Source organism: Zosterops lateralis (assembly GCF_965231275.1).
Source record: "Zosterops lateralis genome assembly, chromosome: 4".
Classification (NCBI taxonomy): Eukaryota; Metazoa; Chordata; class Aves; order Passeriformes; family Zosteropidae; genus Zosterops; species Zosterops lateralis.
In genome coordinates, this window is record NC_139765.1 from 59438883 (window position 1) to 59459400 (window position 20518).

A 20518-nucleotide genomic window follows, 5' to 3' on the forward strand; every position below is an offset into this window, starting at 1 on the left:
CCACACTTACTCTAACCCAATGGATTTACCAACATAAAAAGCATTTTTTTTACTCTGCAGAGTATCAGTGAAACTTCCGTCAGCAAAATAAATTCTACTGACATTTTCACAGCTTATAAATACATTTTGACACAGACAAACACAAATTATATTTAGGAAACACCCCCACACTCTGAAATGCCCAAACTGCAAACAGGTTTAGACTTTAGGTTTACCTTACCTCAGAGAAGCACTGTATCCCCATAAGAGGAAGAGAACTATAAGCTGCATTTGTGCAGGCACATATTTAAAAGCAGTTAGAGGGAGACAGCGTTATGTGTTCATCTTCTGAAGTCCTGCTGCCTTTTGCCTTTCCCAAACTTTCTGAGACCTCTTGAAGACTTGCAAGATACATAATGCTAAGCAATCTGAGACACCAGCAGTTTTACTAGAACAAGCTAAAATATGAGTTAAAGAGCAAGGGACCACTGCCATTAATTTACTTCCTTTTAGTTTGATTGATATTCTGTTTGTAACTGTTTCCACAGTAACACTTGCTGCCCTACACAGTGAGTATCTGTACAGTAAAATCATTATTCTTAGAGTAGCAAAGAAAATATGCAAGACTGATGTTATACATACTGATATTATACAGAGTAGACTTTTACTTCCAAATCCTCAGGTTTGGGAATCTTTTTGATTCAACTTTTTAACTGCCATTGGGGAATACCTCCAAGGTCAAAAAGGAGAGAGGTGAGTCACAATGTAAAGCTCAGCCTTCATCTTTTCTCTGGTTTGCAGTCCCCATCCTCCTCTTCCTTCCAAGACCACTATGCTGAAGTTCTTCTAACCCAAATGGAATACCTAAACCACCATCTACTTCCTTGTGACAAAACCAATATTTTATGTTTCATTCAGCTCACTGACAATGTGCATAGAAAGTAGGCACACAGTCATGTTTCCAAGTCAAATATAATATATGCTTGTATGTCAGAAATAATTAATAATAATATTCATGATGCTGAAGGAATTCTTCCTTTGGCTCCATCTGGATCACAGTTTTGTGATGTTTTGAGGCATGAAAATTTATACAGTTTTAGGTTTACAAGTGTGAAATTTATTATTAGGCACATCAATCCCTACTTTTTTGTACAAATCTTTTAAGTGCTGGGTACTGTAGCCTAATTCTGTGCTTTGTGGGCAAATGCATCCATTTATTATTTTCAGCTCTCCTGGCTTTTGCGTATATCTCTGCTAAAGTATAGCATAAGATTAAAATAGAAGCACCTAAAGCTTTCTCATACGCTGCTCATTATTTCCCCTCCATTCACTTCCATCTTTAAACAAAGAGAGTTTCTTCTATTTCAAAATACTCTCAAATGAAAACATTTAAATTCTATTATTGCTCTATTTCCAGAATCTTTGAATTTTTTATCTTACCTGCTTTTGCACACTTCACATCAGAAACAGAAATCACAACAGATTACAAGTATTCCAGTGGTTCATGAAACAACATGAAACACCTTTATGAGAACTAACTGCTATAATTTTTCATGCTTTTGCCCAGAAGTGCACACCATGAAAGCCATGAAAATTTCCTTCCTGAGTGGCTGTGGTTAACTCAAACATGAAAATTCTGTTGAATATTTTTCATTGGTTTTTAAGTTGGACCAGTCATATTTCTTGTACATTAATTTTATATGGTTTCAGGTTACATTAGCCATCTAGCTTTATTAAATAAAAAATTATGAATTCTGTAAAGGGTGCATCTCCTCTGTCCAGATAACCTTTCCAAACAGTTAACTGAAGTACTAGGCAAATCTTTCTCACATTTTTCTTTCAATGTAATCTGATCCCAAAAGCAGAGCATCTTCTCCCTTTACCTTTAACCAGATTACTTGCCATTTTGTAGACAGGCCCATCTCAAAAATTGCAAATTATAACTGATGCTGCAGTAGAACACAAGAAAACACATACATTTTCAATACAGGAATCATTATATCTGACAGTATCCTGTGTTGTGGCTATTTGGAACTATTTGCACTTAATGAAGACCTTCCATCCCCTCCCCAGTTTTCTATAAATCTTCATATCTTCAGATTCTTTCACCTAAGACATTGCCCTGGCATAAGAAAAGTCATGAACTGTACTTCTAGCCAATATTGCTACAAAACTAAAAGTGTACATCTAATTTCTTGATATTTATTTCTACTACAAAAAGATAGATTTTGAACATCATTAAGAATTTCTTCAACTATTGAACTAGACTTCCCTAGTTCTCTGAATATGGAATTTTCTAGTTTGTCAGATTAAATGAGCATAAGAGCACTCACAGGTGAATAAACCCCACCAAATATAGAAAACTACACATTCTTAAACCCCCAGAAGTAATGCTATTTGAAACTATGTCTGCATATGGAAAATAGGTCAAAACCTGCACATTTATTATAATTGTTTATTGGTATGCAATTATCTGAACATTACTTCTTCCCACTCAGGAAAACAACAGGCAAGGAACACATCTTCTTGAACAGTTTACAGCTGCTATACATGAAAAGTAGATGAATAACAGCAAGCATTTTTATAAATTCCTTATAAAATATTCCTGATTTTGTGTACCCTGTAACTTGTAGCAGGTGTGATATATTAGAAGAGGTGTATGTGGAATTTGCCACTTAACCACCTTATTTAGTCCAAGAAATTCCAAATGAATACCCAGAAAATTTAATCAAAAACTCTAATTTTCTCTACAGAGGGAAGTTAGGATTTTAAATTTAGCTGTCCAGTTTAGTTCCTTGTACTAGGCTTTGTGAATAATTGTCTATTACTCACACTAAGTTGTAAAACTCAATTAATTGGAAACAATCTTCAAGAAAATTAGATGAACGACCATGAAATCTCACCTGTATTTTGTGCAGGTAGAGTTTTGATGTGAAGGATCTGGTGGATTAAGGGTAATTCTTGGCGAGACTTGAGCTGATAGCAAAAATCCCGAAGCTAGGATAATGAGAGCTACAGCAGTACCTAAAAATACAGATAAAGAACAATGTGACACTTTTCTCCAGAGCACATGAAATAGTTCTCTATTGAAGTGAGCCCTGAAAGCAAGGCACCCCATTACTATGCATAAAGCATTCCCTAAGGAGTTGTGATGAGAACCTAAGAAAAATACCCTTTGCTACATCAAAATTAGGTTAGATATTAAAGTCAAGGGCACCAGCTTTCATGTCCAGACACTAAATTAGTAGGTTGAGACTCTTAATCTGTGGAATTGATGACCACTTGAATGAACAGGTATTATTATTTTTGGTGTTCAAAATAATGTTGTAAAGGTAAAATGTATTAGTGGCTTTGAAATCACCATACTTCTCTCCACTCCCACACCCAGACTTGCAGGCTTTTCTGTAAAACAGAAAGCAGCATCAGCTTTTTCATTGACTCTACTTCCCTTTCTGAAACTATAGAAATTCGACTATTCATAAGAACATCATCAAAAAGTGCAACATATCATGTTTCAAAGAGCACATGTAACATTTGCTGAGAAAAGTCCCCTTCCATCTTTTTGCTTCTGTTTCCCCCAATAAATTCTTTGTGTACAAGCTGGACAAAATGATGAAAGGAAGATGACAAAAAGGGTTCATACTTTGTGCAACAGGCCATTACTGGAACATAACTCATAGTTTTCCCACCTTGTTTGCCCCACACACAATATACTGTATTATTTTAATGAAAATTGATAAATGTCACTAATCATGATACTACTGCAACTGCCTCAAACTCAGACTTATGAAACTTTACCTCTTACTTGATGACGCATTGAGATCTCTGTTGTATAAGTTTTCCAGCTGGCAAACACCACATATGTGAAAACCTTCCTCAGAGATAAAAATAATATCTAAAGTACCAAAATTTTTGTAATGTTATCCATGAATATTCCTGTGCAGCAGCCACCACCATTAGGCAGGAATGGCTGGACCATATATTGACCTGAACTGAGGCAACTAAGACCTTAAACTTAGTCACAAACTATATGTGCAGAAAGCACCTTCCCACCATAAGATATTCCATATGTGTCTCTCTTCTGGCTATGGCTGGTAGGTACACTAATAATCCCAGTTTCCAGGGCAGGCAGGATATTGCACTAGATGTCCTGTACTTTCAAAATGCCATAAACCAGACAGCAAATGTATTTAGACAGGGTCTATAACCTTACTTATATTCATTCTAAATACACTCTTTTAGGTTAACCAAATACACTAACACTGGCTTCCTGTATGTCTGTAAATATCTTGTTTCTTTAGAAAAGAATATGTAAACTTGGCAAATTAAGTTTACTATGTTTTCATTCTGTGGATATTTTGCTATGATGAACAAAATCAAACAATCACAGTACATCATTAGCACAAGTGGGAAAAACAAAGAGGAAATATCCTGAAGATATTTTAGATCCCCTCTGTACAAAAAGAGATACAAATTGTACAATGCCAAAGTACCTTTCAAGCTGACAATTTCTGAAGGGAAAGAAGAAAATACAAATAAAATGAGTAATACTTGTCATAATTCCTGCATGTTTTCCAACTAACACCTTTGAAGAAAGAAATTAACTGAAGAAAAAGAGCAGAAGAAAGATAAAGAAATGATACAGAGAAGATAAAGATATAAAATGGACAGGAAACTAAGACAAATCATTAATTGTAGTAAAGAGAACTAAAATAGTGGGATTTTTTTCAGAAATTTACTACAATTTCTCACAATGCTATCTGGAGAGTTCAAGTTTTCAAAAGTTTCTAGTATTTTGAGAATGATAAAGATATAATTAATGAAATCTAAAGCATCTCTGCCAAATGTTTTCAGAAAGCAGGAAAAGTTGCAAAAGATAACAAAACTAAATTACAGTATGCAGGCTTTTAATCAAAATATTCATGTTAATCTCTACTGATTATTCTTGTAGGCTTTTTATCTAATAAACACCTAATCAATTAGCTTTTATTAAAAAAACAAAGCCCCACATTCTTGCAGCAGCAGGCAAAAGCAGTGGTTTTGTCTTCATTTTATGCATGGGAAGACTGGGGCATACCTAGCTTCCCCAAAGACCAGAGAAGCTGCCAGTAATAACTCAGTGTAAATTGTAATGTCCTTAGAAATGTAAACCAAAGTAGAGCAGTAACATATGTTTACCCATGAGAAAACTCAACATGGAAAACAAATCCATCAGTAGATTTAGTAATTTTCATTCTATTACACAGCCCTCTTGCTAAGGAAAACACATCATATACACCACTACCTAAATCAAATGTTGCATGAAAAAGTTCTAACTAGTACAGAGGGATGATGTATGATTTCATGACTATCATTATTTGTATTATCCTTAAGGAGGGACTGTAGGATAAAACCACAACAAGTATTAGAGTTTGGCTCATGTGATGCTGTAGACAGACAGCCAGCAACCAGACACAAAAAAAAAAAAAAAGACCATTTTTACTAAACAATTACTGTGTATCCAGATATCATTAACAAATAACCCTTTAATGTATTATGCTCCATTGTTAATTCTGTGTCTTATTGCTATATCCTCCTCTGATCCATGACTAACATGCTTTGTAAGAAACATTTATATCTACATTTCAGATGTACAACCTTAGAATAGGTTAAGCAGAGCCAAAAAGCAAAGAGGTCTGATAATATGAAAAGTCCATGTTGGTTATCACAGCTATACAGCTGGGTCCAGATAAGCAATAAACTCTTCGAGGGGGCTCACCAAATATATGAGATTATTGGGGCCAAATAACAAACAAACAAACAAACAAATCCTCTGTTTCTACAGGCATTAAAAGAGAGGTAGAACCCAAGAATCAGAAGCGTCAGTGCAGGGCCAGGAGAAATCCACATCACAGAAAAACAAGACAAGACTGTCTGGAGGCACAGAGGGACATATAGGGGAGATGTATGATAACTAATGTGCAATAGACTAAAAGTAGCAATTTGAGATTTTTTTCATATATTTAAAATGTAAGAAACATGCTCTGAGTAACTGTACCAAACAACTTGTGTCACTGTGCTGTTGCTGCTCTGCCTATATAAACACATTCAAATACTCGAGTGTAGATTAACTCAGCTGAGAGCTGGGAATTGCACATCCAGTGACACAGCAGCTGGTGTCCCTCTCTGCTGTGTTGCACTAACTGGAAATTTGGATTCTTGACAGCAACAGCAGAACAAAATATGAAGACATTAAACCTTCACAGCTAAACATTTGTGAACACTATTTCAAGAGGAGCAGGAACAGTTTCTCTTTACAAAACCCTGTTCTTGGAAACATCTGAACTCTCCAGACATTCAGCCAGAGGCAAGTTTTGTTCACAGATCACTTCAGCAAAAACGAGCACATAAGGCAGGAACAAGCAGGGAATTACCATCCTAATAACAGGACGCATTGAACATAGGAAGGCTGCTTCTCTGCCTTTCCCTACTTTCAAGAAAAGACTATGTGATGAGTTATGGTGTTCAAGTATTTGGACAAAATGTACAAAACCAGAATTCTATCTTTGCATATCTCATACAGGAGGTGAATTAAAATCACATTAATATATGTAAGGTATTTACTGTACTGTATCTGAGGTAATTATGCAGAGAACTGCATTACTTTTTACAGCATACTGCAATGACTATGCAATATGCTTTCTCTGGTACACCTTCATCAGATGGTTCTGAATTCTAACTAATAAGCCCAAAATTACATGTGAGATTTAAAAACTAACAACCTGTGAAGTTTCAGGCATTTGATTCCTTAAACTGGATAAAAAGGCTAAATGAAAACATTGTCAAACATGGTTCAAGGAGAAAGTCACCTGAAAAAAAACCCAGGCTGTCACTTAAATTAGCCTCTAGCTGTGGTATTTTACCAATAGTCTTGAAAACCTGTATGATTTCAGAAAGAAGATGGCATCAACATTGTAATTTTAAAGAGGATTGCTTTGAAAAAAATTGCACTTGATATTTTATTTTCCTTTCATTAATAATTATGAGGAAAATATAATACACTAATTAAACACTCACCTGTTAAGCTACCAAGTGTAAGTTTCCGGCGACCCATTCTTTCAACAAGCCAGACTCCCACAAGAGTAAAAATAAAGTTTATAAATGCTGTCAGTGCAGCCAGCCAGATTGCAAGCCTGTCATCTTCCACTCCTGACATCTGCAAAATGGTAGCACTGTAGTACCTGTGAAGGGAGGAGGAAACAAATAAGAACACCATTTATTTCAATTTGGCTCTTATTAGAGTTTCTGATTTAAATTGAAAAAGATCATAACAAATATGTGGTGTGACCTCCCGCATAATTCAGTTGAAGACTGACACACAATCACCCTGGGAAATCAGGCATAACCAAGGCATAACTTGCACCTGACTAAAGTTTTGACTGGAAGACATCAAGACGCCAACTGCCATTCTCTTGGCTGTTTATATTTTTGACAGTCAATTATATTCTGCTAGGAATAGGGTTTGCATTTTTAATTTAAATTAATCTGCCTTTCATATCCATCCACTGCTTTATGCTCTTTTTTGGATTTTAGCAGTCTATATATCGTCTAGGGAAAGACAGCTCAAAATCAAATAGATTTTCAGTCCTCTTAAAGGTCATACAGAACTAATCTATGGCATCCAACATGTTGCAAGTGACACTTGCATCCTCTTGGTTTTAGTTTTGCAGTCTTATTTCAGTGCTACTGAAGTGCACAAAACCCTCTTATGGCATTACTTTTGTCTTAACCAGAAAATGATTGCTTTGAAATGCCTTAGCACCACAGGGATGTGAATCTGCACCCAACCAGGAGCATTTGACAGAATGTTCTACTTCTTTCTAAACTGAATCAATTGTTCCACACAAACAATAACTCATAAAAAATTGAACTGAGGAGAATGAAAAGGGAGGAGAAAGGAAGCCTTCCACCATTTTTCACAGCAATCAAATGAACACAGGCTTTGTGCCCATGTCCTCAGGGAGAGCTAAATAAATGCCCAAGGAAACATGAGTACTTTTGTTGATGCTGTAGAAGCACTTTTTGCTTCTATTAATTTATGCTGACTGAAATACTGAATATTCAAGCCCTCAAACACCTTGCAGTCAATAGGCTATCACATAGGAACAATCAGCAAGAATGTCAAAGCTTGTTTTTTTTTTGTCCTTGGTCAACATGTGGCTTGCTTTAAAGTCCCCTTGTCTTAATGCCCAGATGTGGTAGCCTCAGGAATGTTACTGGCTCCCATTCCTCTATTCCAAGCACATTCCACTTTTTACTTCAAATCAATAACCCATGATGGGCAATATGCTGAGATGCCCTTTAGGACACTACCACCCATAACTGACCATGACTATGTTGGATGTTACACCCTCACCCACAAGGCATTTAGATCCTCTCAACCCCCTTCCTCAGCTCCTGTTCCCCAGTGCAGCCATTTGAGGTAATGCAGCAGGACAGGGCCTCCAGAGTGAACCTGCTGGGACTGAGGACCCAGTACCTACACATGGTTTTGAGCCAGGCTCTGTCTCTGCCCACCCCTTATTGACTGCAGTGACTCATCCAGGCTCAGCTCCTGGCAAAGAGCTGCACACTCTGAGATCTCAGCAAGGCTGTGATTTGAAGGGAGGGAAGAATCATGAAGGACAGACATCAAAATGCCAACATTAACACATCCTTGCTTCTTAAAGCACTCTAAATTAAATTGCTAACTGCCTGTCAAAACTTACATAGTACTGCACTGTTTCAGCCACCAAAACAATCCAGTCTCTGACTTCCCAATACACGTTTCTTTTTCTGCATAAGTGTAGGAAAATTACAAATGTCAATTGTTGGCCTGCTGACACCTACTATGAAACTCCTATTTACTTCCACCAGACAGGGTTTCAGGAAGCCACATTTAACTCCACACGTCTAAATCATCTTAAAATCCAATTCTACTGGAAGTCAGAAATTGCCAGTTGTCAGCAGCAATGTTTAATATACTGTCTGTACAGTCAAAAAAAGCCAAGAATAAGGAATCACAAAAGTGTGTAGATTCTACTGCCTAATCCATACACTTTTTGCCCCCATCATTCCTTCTGGTTGTTTATTGTGTTCACAGGTTATATATTTTCAAATAGTAGCTTACTGTTTTTCCATAAATAAACATCATATTTCATTTCTGTGGAAAACAAACCGGGAAACTTTAGAATCTGCAAATCCAAATGCCAAGCTACCAAAGCCTGGATGTTGAGCAGTGATGTTCATAGTTATTACAGCATAGCAACCTAATTTCAAAAATTTAAAAGGGCACTTACACAGATTCTGATAACTACTAAATATATTTGCTAATGTTCCCCTGTTTTAGTATGCCCATTTTTCATACTAGTCTGTGCAACCTTGCCTCTATATTAATGTAACAAAACATCAGTCTTTTCAAATTCTTCCTGACAAGGGAAAAAACCTACGAGGTAGGAAAAGGTTAAATTATGATATTATACAAACACAGCTAATACTGCAAGTCCTCCAGGGAATACAGCTTCAGAGACAAAGTTGTGCAATCCTAGCTTACTTTCTAAAATGTAAAGAAAATTTAAAACACATGTGTATCCTTGGAATTTTTAAGTAAATACCGTATCTTAGAAAGCAAACAAATACATGCAATTACAAAGTCACACAAAGTAACTGAGTTGGGTATATACAGAAAGATTTTTAATATTGTTGATTTCTGCAGATGCAAAAGTTATCAAGAAATTCAATGTTATGAATTGTTTTATCTAAAGTTGCTGTACATTGAAGAAAAGCAAACCTGGAAACACTTCCACATTCAAGGCTCCTCAGACTTATCCTTTGACTTATACACTGAAAATACACTGAAAATACTGAAAAAAGTTTTGAAGGAAACGAAGTGCCTGAAAACACTTTCCCCCTTGTTTTTTCTTTAAATGAGTCAGCGTTTTTTAAAGGTACAGTGTTAAATGTTTAAAGAAAAGGATAACTTCCTTCCTTCAAGCAGGTCTTACAGACAGCTCTTGATACATCAGGGTTCCCACCTTAGCATCCTCAGCAGCAGCAAAGTCGCCCACCATGGAAGGCTTTGTAGCTCCCAAGGAAAACAGATGTTTGTCAATAAGGTGCCATCACTGCTCTGAGTGTCCCCACCTTCCACAAGATGCTGCTCCAGCCCACCTGTCATACTGAGTCCACTCCAGCAAAGTCTCTCCGTAAGGATTTCAGCCTTCTCAGACAGAATTTATAATTCTTGTAGAAGTAATGAATAAACCTAACACACTCTTTATAGAAACCTGATGAGTCCTTCAAGGAAAAGGCTGCCATAACATCTCTACGTCTGTAATGGATTTTTCAAAATCAGTACCTGGGAGGCAACCTGGGGAGCTGCCACTATACACTTAAATTAAATTAAACCTTCAAATTCCCTATTTGGCAGTAACTGTGTATTGTGCTATAAATGCTTTCAGCACTGACTGAAATGACATAGTGAATGCCACTTATTACAATCAATATATTATGGTAATAAAAACACTCAGAATTTAGTGCTGCTTGACAGATAATTATATACATCCAATAGGTTCTCTGATTCAGCATGTGCTATCCATGTACAAGGTACATGAAAAGGATTTAAAAATTACCATATAATTATGGTAATTAAGAAAACACAGGATTTTTTTCTAGTGTCCAAACAGACTAAACTCTATATCTATTAAGTGAAGTACGTGTACCAGTGCTAGACAGAGATTAAAAATACCTTTAGAGGATTAGGATCACCAAGATACACAAAGAAATTCACTTCCTTAAGTTACCGCAGTACTGTCACACACCTAATTTGGTCATGTGAAAATACTGTTGCAGTATCTGCTGTGAGATTGAAAAAAAAAAAAAATCCTTCTTTTGTTCTTTTTAAACTTACTTGCTCTGCACCAGATACCCATTTGCCAACAGTCTGTGTGCTTTCATATTCAGTTATTTCACCTACTTATGTGGGTCATTCAGAGGTCTCACCTGAAACTATAGGGGACAGAAATTGTTTTGTTCTTCATAACAGAAAAATGGTAACATACAAAGAAGAGTTGGATCTATTTATGAAAAAAAAAAAAAATAGGCAAGAAAATAATACCAAACTATGTATCAGTCTGCAAAAAGTGTTCTGTGATTTTTTCAGACAGAACTCTGTAGTTAAAATCCCTTGAACAGGTAGGTTGAATTTATTGAAGAAGTAAAGTGAAAAGTAATAGGCAGAGCTGAAAATTAAATTAAATCACTGGAAGGAACCAATTCTTTATCATCCTCCTTGTCTTCCCAAAACATAGATCAGTTTCCAGCACAGCAAAAATAGGCTGGAGACCATAACACCTGTATGTTCTGCACTGCAACAAAAAGCAAAGTAATGTCAACTTTTTCACCTCGTCTTTAGTGCCTTTACTCAATATATGAGTGCCTAACTCTTCATTAGAACCTTTATGAAAGAAAATCACCACTGCCATCCCTATTTTATAAATGCTGAACCACTGGGGCTTTTGGGAAAGAGGAGGAAGAAGAATGACTATTCGCAGTTATCCACCAGTACTACCTCCAGCAGAATAATGACACTCCAGAGCCTCAATGCAGATAAGTGCTGTCTGCAAATTAGTGACATAAAAGCAGGGAAAGAAAATCCCCCAGGTGTTTCACAAAATATACCTTGTTCAATTATTCATTTATTCTGACAATTTCAGTTAAATTTAAATTAGGTTTAATAATCCAGGGTATTCTAATGCCTGCTGTAAGTTCTCTGTAAAAATTAAATCAGTCCTCATTAAAATCAATAGACCTGCAGAATGTACAGAGTACTAAAAAAAAAATTAAAAAATTAAAAATCAAGCTAGCCCCTGTTTAAAGCCAGGGCCAGCAGCAAACAATGAGACTGTAGACAGAGTAATCTCACAAGAGCCAGGAACAACATGCTTAGAGTATTGGGATCATGAAAGGTAGCTTTAGGTTAGACATTAGGATCATCAAATTCCTTCCTGTGAGGGTGGTATGTGGCACTGGAACAATTGCCCAGAGAAGCTGTGGAAAGCCCATCCCTGAAAGTGTTCAAGGCCAAACTGGGTGGGGCTTTGAGCAACCCCGTCTAGTGGAAGGTGTCACTGCCCATGGCAGAGAGTAGGAACTGGATGATCTTTATGGTCCCTTCCAACCCTAACCATTCTATGCTTTTCAATTTTAATTAGAAGACATTGCATTAAAAATGTTGTTCTTGCACAGGTTAACAGACCAGAGAATGGGCTGCACTTCTGGAATGCCATGAGGACGCAAAACAGACAAAACTGATTAAACCACAAGAAAAGCTACTGAGATGACAAAAACTGTCTTTCTGAAAAGAAAAGAAATGAAAAAAAAAACATAACCAGTATCAGATTCTATTGCTGGGGACACAGGTTTGGACAAAGGGCAGGAGAGTTGAGAAAGCCAACAGTTAAAGACTCAGTGAGAAAAAACTCTTCTGCAATGTGAGGCTGGGAAAGGCCCTGGCACACGGGGCAGGGTGGAAGTGCCCAAACAGAGCAAAGCAGCCACAGCAGCCTCTGGCACTGCTCCAGTGCTAGGGAGGAGCATTAAAGCCCCTGTGATGACCCCAACACATACACTCAATGTGTGTAATACACTGTATGTGTAGAAGGTGGAAGCCTTCTTTAACAATGATGCATTAAATACACACTTTCTTCTCATTCTTAATTAGCCCATTACAGCACCAGAAACACACGCACACACACACACAAAAAAAACACCCTTAAAAACCTATTGGCACCAATCCCACATTCATTCAGGGAAAACTCCACGATGAGCAATGAGGAATAGCAGCATGCATATGTGCACATGAGTACACTGTAGCTTCAGTCACTACTGGGCACAATGCCCTTACTAGTAACAATTTTAAGCATATGTCCTGTGGGGGGGAAAAAAAAAGTTTCTGGGAAAAAAATGGCACAAAAGTCTTCCCTGGACTTAAATGCACAGATGTACCCATATTACAAAAAGTCATTTCAGGACTGTTTACAAAGCAAACCCAAAAGGGTAATTCTGGAGTGACTCCATCTGAGCTTGTATGTGTGGTGGCAGATGAGATCTTTTTCAGGCATACAGGTTTTGGCATAAAATATCCTAATTTGACAACCTCAACTGACCTCAATGTAAATCTGCATTCAGGAACTCATATTTTTAGATTTTTCTGGAACCAGATTCTAAGAAATGGCAGGAGTTCAGTGTCTTTCAAATCCTTGCCACCCACTTGTGGTGCTTTAATTGAAATTTCAAGATCCAATCTCAGGTTTTAATATTCATATAATCAAATATTACCCTTGTGATATATTTCAGATATACACTGCACACAGTCTAGATCTCAACAGACTTGTATGTTCTCCTTGCTTAGAAAACAAATGTAATTGCACAGTAAACGTAAACATATGCAGCACGAATATTAATTCAGCAGTGTCTGCTTGTATTACACTTTTTTTTGTTGTTGTTGTCCTTTGTCCCATCCATTCTAGCAGAGAAAGGAAACATCATGGCAAAAAAAATTCTTATGCTGGAATCATCAATGTAGAGAGACTTTTTTCATTTCATGTTCAGGATGGGTTAAACCATAGGACTTATGTTAACACAGCATATAAATGACAATCAAAAACCCAAAGGATTTAATTTCGGATGTCTGAATGATTAATCTACCTGAATGCACACTTGGATGATGCTTTTGAAATTTCCTCTTCATTTTCAACAGTAGAAGTTGTTGAATAGCCTCATTCTTTCCTGCTCACTTGCTAAAAATGAATCTGCAAGCATCCCAACTATGCATTTCTGTTTTTCTGACAATAAACAAAGCATCAGTCTCAATTGTTGATGCTCTAACCTGAGAATTCCATTAGACCTCCTCCTACCCATGCTGCTTCACTCTGTGCCCTGACTGTGCTTTGTAGAGATGCTCTGCTTACAGCAGAGGTGAAAACTGGAATATAATTCCCAGTCCAAAAAGTTTAATAGAAAAATATATCAGCTGTAAAGCCCCAGAACAAGCTTTTAGTGCCAAATCTAGAGAACCACTTGCAGAAGCTGAGCTTCTTTCAGCAATTTCACCTGAGGAAACTGAATTTACTCATTCCTCCAAGGATTTAGATTTTAGCTTGCGCTTTCTTATTTGTTATGTGAGTGCAAAAACGTTTTGCCAGTGCTGTGACGTTGGTGACTTCTGCACCAGTTGCCGTCTATAAATGGTGAAAACAATTATCATTAAAGCAGCTACAAAGCAAACCTCTAGCAGAGGGCTACAATACATTTCTCATGTACTGTGAGAAATAGATGTTTCAACATAGCCTGCACAATGGAAGCAAAGTGATGTGCTGTGAATGTGCTACCTGTTGAAAGGGACAAACACACTGCTCTTCTCTTCAATACAAAATGTAGTGATTAAGCACCACATCAAAATTGTTACAGATATACAAAGCACTGAGAAGACTAATGTAATACAGAGCTAAAGACTAATGTAATAGAGTTAGATTCTCTACAGTGCAGAATGGTAACCTTTTAATCTATGAACCATATGCTGGACAACAGATTTGTTTGATAATCCCTGGAGTGTATTACACTCTGCATACTTCTATTCAGCAGGGAAATTCCATTCTAAATTTATACAGACCTTCCTACAGTATTCTTTAAAACTTATATGACTTAACCACATAGGAGAAAACTTGCTGCCAACACTTACTGCTATGTCTTATGTATAGTATTTACAAATACAAATTATTTTGCATTTAAAATTCAGTGAAGCTGCTAGAAAATACATATAAAACAAAATTTAAGATAAAGTTGAATGAAAATTTCAGCACAAAGTCAATAAACAGCTGAAAAGATTCTATGCTAGATATTTTTAAGAGTTCCTTTTGAAAATGTATTTTACCTTCTCTCTGAAATAAATCACTGTTAATTGGAAACATCTAATAAAGAATGAATACAGAACAGTCTTTGTGTTTAAGAGCTTTGAGCAAATACTTTCCACATCCACAATATCTTCCTTTGTTACCTCCAGGTAAAGATCACTTTCATGTTTATAATTTCCTTGTTGCAACTAATTAAGCTGCCAAGTTTTAAATCCCTGGCAGCTTATCCAATTCAGACCAATTAATCTATGTGCAAGGACAGCTTGACTACTTGACTACAGTAAATTTATGTTTTCTGTCCTTCAGAACTCATGATGGGAGCTCAATGCCAAAAATCTAAATATTAATCTCAGTTCTATGAATTTGTGACCTTGGAGATCTGATTTAATTTCTTCATATTTGTTTCTTCTCCGTAAAGTTTTAAATACTTTTCCAATTTTGTATGAGAAGATTCATATGTGGACAATACTTGAAAAAAAACCAGAAAATAAAAAGGAAACATAGTAGGTGTTGATCAATTCTCCTTATGCTCACCGCAAGTACACTGTGCAGGTCTGTGTTACAGTTCTGAAACACGTTGGACAGGGGGAAACGTCCAAAAGGGGAGATGAAGAGTCAGGTTATTATTCATGGCAATGAAAATGAAGTCTAGACCTTTCTATTAAAGTATTAAGAAGCTAAAATGGTCTTTTGCTACCTTTCAGACTCTGATTAAGAAAGTGCCCATCCTCCTCTCCATATGAGGAGCCTGTTCTGGAAATAATGACTGGACGGACGGGCTCTGCTTTGAACATAACATGCAACAATTCTCAACACAACTTCAGCATTTAGGTGCTCAAGTGACAAGTACTTGAAAAATGCTTCAAAAGGCAACAGTAATAGCATCAGCACTAAGCCCTGCACTTGGCAAACACTAATCACAAGAGCAAAGTGAAGAAAAATGAAGGTATTCTTTCTTAATTAAAGAAACTGAGACAAAGAATAAGGAAGAATAATTACATTTCTTTTGTTGTATATTAATGCTACAACAGAGTGAAAAATTAATCTAATCATAACCACATTACACAATCTGTTTTGTACCCATTGATGTATATATTTCCTTACTGGAAATCAATTTAATGTACCAACAGTAATACCCAGGGTGCTACAGTTCTCAGCCAGGTACAGAACAAAGGGCCTCACTGGGAGTTAAGCAGAATATGCTGCTGAAATAAAGATTTATTACACACACCTTAGTATAATGAGAAGGCCCTGGGATTTCCCATGTTAATACGACTTCAATATATCAATGTATATATTCAATATATATACTACCAACAAAACCAAGATTTAACAGTGCTGAAAATAAAAAATTTAATATGCAGGTAGTCTGCTGCATATTATGTAGGAAGTTTCTTTCTTTGAGCTCTAACATAATTTTAAAACATTAAAGATCTGATTTCTGATAGTATCAAAGTCGGTGAGAGTATGAACAGGACCACAGTGAAAAAGAATAAAGTTTATTAGTCTTTCCAGTAGCTTTTTCTCACAACTTTCTCTAACAACATTTTTGCTTATACCTTTACTCATCTTATAGTTTTTGAGAAATGCTACCAATTCTTGAACTAAAGCTGAACTAAAAAAATCAAAACTTTCCAGATAAAAGAATTTTTCACCATTTTCTTGTTCTATCAAAACCACTTACTTGTTCAAAGAATAAATATCTCGTTGTTCTACACCTTGATTTTGCTTTATAAAATCAATGCACCATATCCTATTTATCCCATTTTACTTTATCTAATCATTCTTCACACTTTAATTAATTTTTCTCTTTTTGCTTGCATTCCTGTATTTAATAATTTCTAACTGTAGTCTCTTGAACCAAGAGCTGCTCTACATTTCTACATCACTTAGTGCAGCACTATCCTGCTTCTTAAATAAGTCTTTAAAATGCAATAATTACACAAATACATTTTATTAGCCTTGAGGACAGCTACCACAAAATTGTTCATTTAATGAAACAGCTTTATGTTTTCCAGTATTCATATGCCAATAATAATGATTGCTGTCAATGGATATAATGGTCTCCCATTTTGAAACTTCCTGTGATTCAGCTATTCCTGGACTGGGGAAGGAAAAAAAGTACACTTTCAAGACTTCTCTAACACACTAGCTATTGTATTTTTTTTCTATTTTTGTAACAATAGCAAGTATATAAAATACAACATAATGTATACAGAAAGCTAGAGATGTCAAACATTCAAATACATGGAATCAAAAGAGAGGAAAAAAGTCCTATTGCCACACTGATTGTGCCATTACCTTATCTGTGAGATGAATTGTGTTTTACATAGTAATTGGTTTTATACACATTTTTCAACACTCAACCACTCTCAGCAGGTAATAACAAATGGCAACCTATGCAAAGTTTGTTTAGAATAATCTTATGGGTTTTATGTTAATAACGCAGTAAGTAGCAAACAGCAGAATGTTGCCTGAGTAAAAGGTAATTCAGCCCTAGTGCATTCAAAAGAGTAATTACTGTACCTGGTTTTGAGTATAATCTAAAGAAAAACCCAACAAAAATGTATTACCAAAAATGCATAGAATAACTTTGACTTTTCCTTCTGGAGTTTGTTTCTTTCTTTGATGATGATGGTGATGATATGTTCAGTGCTTGTAGACTGCAGTGTTCGTTAACTCTTTTCAGTCTATAGTCACAGTTCATCCAGTAGGTTCTACTGAAATGCTTATCTGGTAAATACTTTCACTTCTGATTAGAGAGGTTACTTGGAAATCAGAATGAAATTTTTATCGAGATAAAAGCATAGAACTGTATAGAAAGTCAAGTGAGAATATAGATGTGTTGGTTAAGGTCTCTAGAGGAAGCCAGTCTTCTTGACAGCTTTAACTCAAATCCCACAGCTGGGATTTTGCTCCAAAATGTCACATTGAACAAGAATTTACTGTACAGTTCAGAATTTCCATGTCAGGTATCTAGAGAACTTAGGGGCATACAAGAATTGTAACTGAAATATTTTAATGAAGTAGCAATTACAGGGCAACAGGCATCAGCTTTCAGTCAATTCCTCCCAGAGGTCCTTTAGAAATAGCAACCTTAGCTAAAAACAGCATCTTGACCTGACAGCTCAGTGACAGAAGACAACTGCCATCATGGCATGCAAGACAGATGACACACTGTTTCACAACGCACTCTGCATCAGGAAGTTGAGCACTGTGACTGTGTATCCTCACTGCACTGGCTTTGCTGGTCTCCTAAGGAGGACTCCAGAAATAACATTGGAATAAAAGTCCTTTTCTTCTCAAAGTGGCCGAGATAAATTAATCCCAGAAGGGCAGGAACAGTGAAGCCAAGAGAAGAAAACCCATCAAATAAATGAAATTTCTGTGAGTTTCACTGGCACAAGATCTTTTTGCCTGAGGAAATTTCAATTAGCAGTCCTGAGCAAGATTTCATCTACAAGAGGAGAAGCAAAAGGCAAATGGAAAATCTACAAAAAAATGAAGCAGCAGCAGTTCACTGAGCAGACATACTTGACTTACGAGGCAAGGGAAGAATAAAAAAATCTCCTCAAGCAAAGCTGTCCATGAATAGGCTTTTCCCCTTTTTGAGCAGAAAGTCTTGACTAAATGTAATTCACCTAAATATTGGGAGAATGCTTCCACATCTTGCGCTATTTCTTCTGGCCCTATTAACTTCTTCAGATATGGCCTAAAATGTTTGGAACAAATTACTTTTGAAACTATCCGTTTTATATACATATAAAGGCATACATTTATTATTTTATTTCTTTAAGAACTAACAGACCTATTTTATGGACTAGGACCTAGTAATTTAGCTTTTCATCTATTTTTTTAAGGTTGGACAGAGTTACATTTGTCAGCAGGTGCTGTGAATGTCAAGTAGGATGACACTGCCTTTGTTCTGCTCATTCCCACTCCGAGTAAAGCATCTCTGCACATAGGAAATCTGGGCCTTTTTATCACTGAATTCCCAGCCATTAAATCTGAATGCTGTTGTTTTGCCATAACCCACCTTTTGTGATTTGGAAGGGTTCACAAGACTTTAAAATGTACCATCAGATGGATGGCATTGGATTAGTCACACACAAGGTCAGCCAAACAATGACTGGCTCACAATAAAAAAGCAAGAGTTTAAAAATGTAGGATACAAAATAATCCCACAAAAATTCAAGGGTGTATTACTCTCTGATATAAAGAAACATTTAAAAAAATACAATTTTATTTGTTAAGTATTTCCTAGGCCAAGGTAAAAGGAGTTAACAAACACACCAGCACACTAAAATCCCACTATTCATCCAACTTCTTGCTTGTGTTTCTGTCTGGTTTTCCCTTCTGACTGCTGCCTTTGTCTTCACTCTTCATGGCTTTTTATTTGGGATTAATTCCTTCCCAGGATCTACTTACTGCATCAAGAGCAATATCCAGAATCAACCCAAGTAAGCTGTATCTAAGAGGGAAACACTTTCTCAAACTGAAGCTTGTCAAGAGAAGAACAACATGTGCATATGCAGTAGCAAGACTCTCCACACATGTAGATTCACTGTTCCTCTTAACTTGTTTCTAATAACATCATATACCTGCAACAATATATTTTCTTTCCATATTTTAATGTGCTGAGAAGTTAACACAGTCCTTGAAACAAAATTTCTGCAGAAGTAATTTCTTAAAGTTAAGTTGCTATTTTATTTTCTAGTTCTAAAACACACATACTAAATGTGCATTCTTTTCCTTAAGATTTTACCTTTTCCTCTCAGTCTGACCTCAAGCCTCAGCCTTGGACTCTCCACACCTCTCTAGAGAATGCAAAACTCCGTGACCACTGGGGCTTCAGCAGGCCCATGGCTCCTGACCAGGGAACAGCCTGGCACTCTTTGCAGAAGATAAATATTTCACTGTAAAATACAGCATGCTGCAATATAAAATACAAATATTCTGGGGTTAGAAAGTAAAGTTCTAATAAGTATTGTACCCTCAAACACCAACACTGACATTGCAAATGACAGACTTCACTTGCACTGGAAAAAAAAAAAAGGGTGTCATCTAGTAATTTTTCAGAAAGAATTTAAAATCTCAGCTTAATTTATTAAAAATACTGTCATATACCATCAGCAAAGCTCCTTTCTCTCACTGCAATAAATACAAAGATTTAAATACAAAGGCTCCTTAAAATGGAAAGACCATCTTTGTTAGAGAAGTGAGACTCTTGTGGCCAGTGTAGAAGCTGTTGTCTGTGACATTTAGCAGCACAAGACTACGACCTTCCTTCTGGAAGGACAGCCTGGATAAGGACAGAGCAAGTTTTTCATTGGTAGGCATTACAGAATAATGACGAGGGGAGAAATCGGATCATTATATTCTACAGTGGGATAAAAACAATTACTTAGAAGAGAACTGTCTGCAAAATTACACTGTTGGAAGCAAAACATCACATAACTTCATTCCTAAAGGTTGACTGTGTTACTGAAATATCTGTCTCTGGCACCAGGAAGGACTCAGTGTGCTAAGTGCTGTTCAGAAACAGAACAATTAAATCACCTCTCCAAAAAAGCTTGCAATAAAAACACAAGGCAAAACAACCAAATGGA

The 20518-nt window shown here is 36.4% G+C and overlaps 1 protein-coding gene across 1 annotated transcript in view; it reads right to left on the bottom strand.

The window, feature by feature from the left end:
* SLC2A13 (solute carrier family 2 member 13) overlaps window positions 1-20518 on the bottom strand; it is a 147678-nt gene that overhangs the window by 35790 nt on the left and 91370 nt on the right. The window contains exons 5-6 of the mRNA XM_083859838.1: window positions 7036-7199; window positions 2883-3003 (exon numbers count right to left, since the gene is read on the bottom strand). Of these exons, the coding sequence (XP_083715964.1) occupies window positions 2883-3003; window positions 7036-7199 (285 nt within the window). The remainder of the gene's footprint in view (window positions 1-2882; window positions 3004-7035; window positions 7200-20518) is intronic.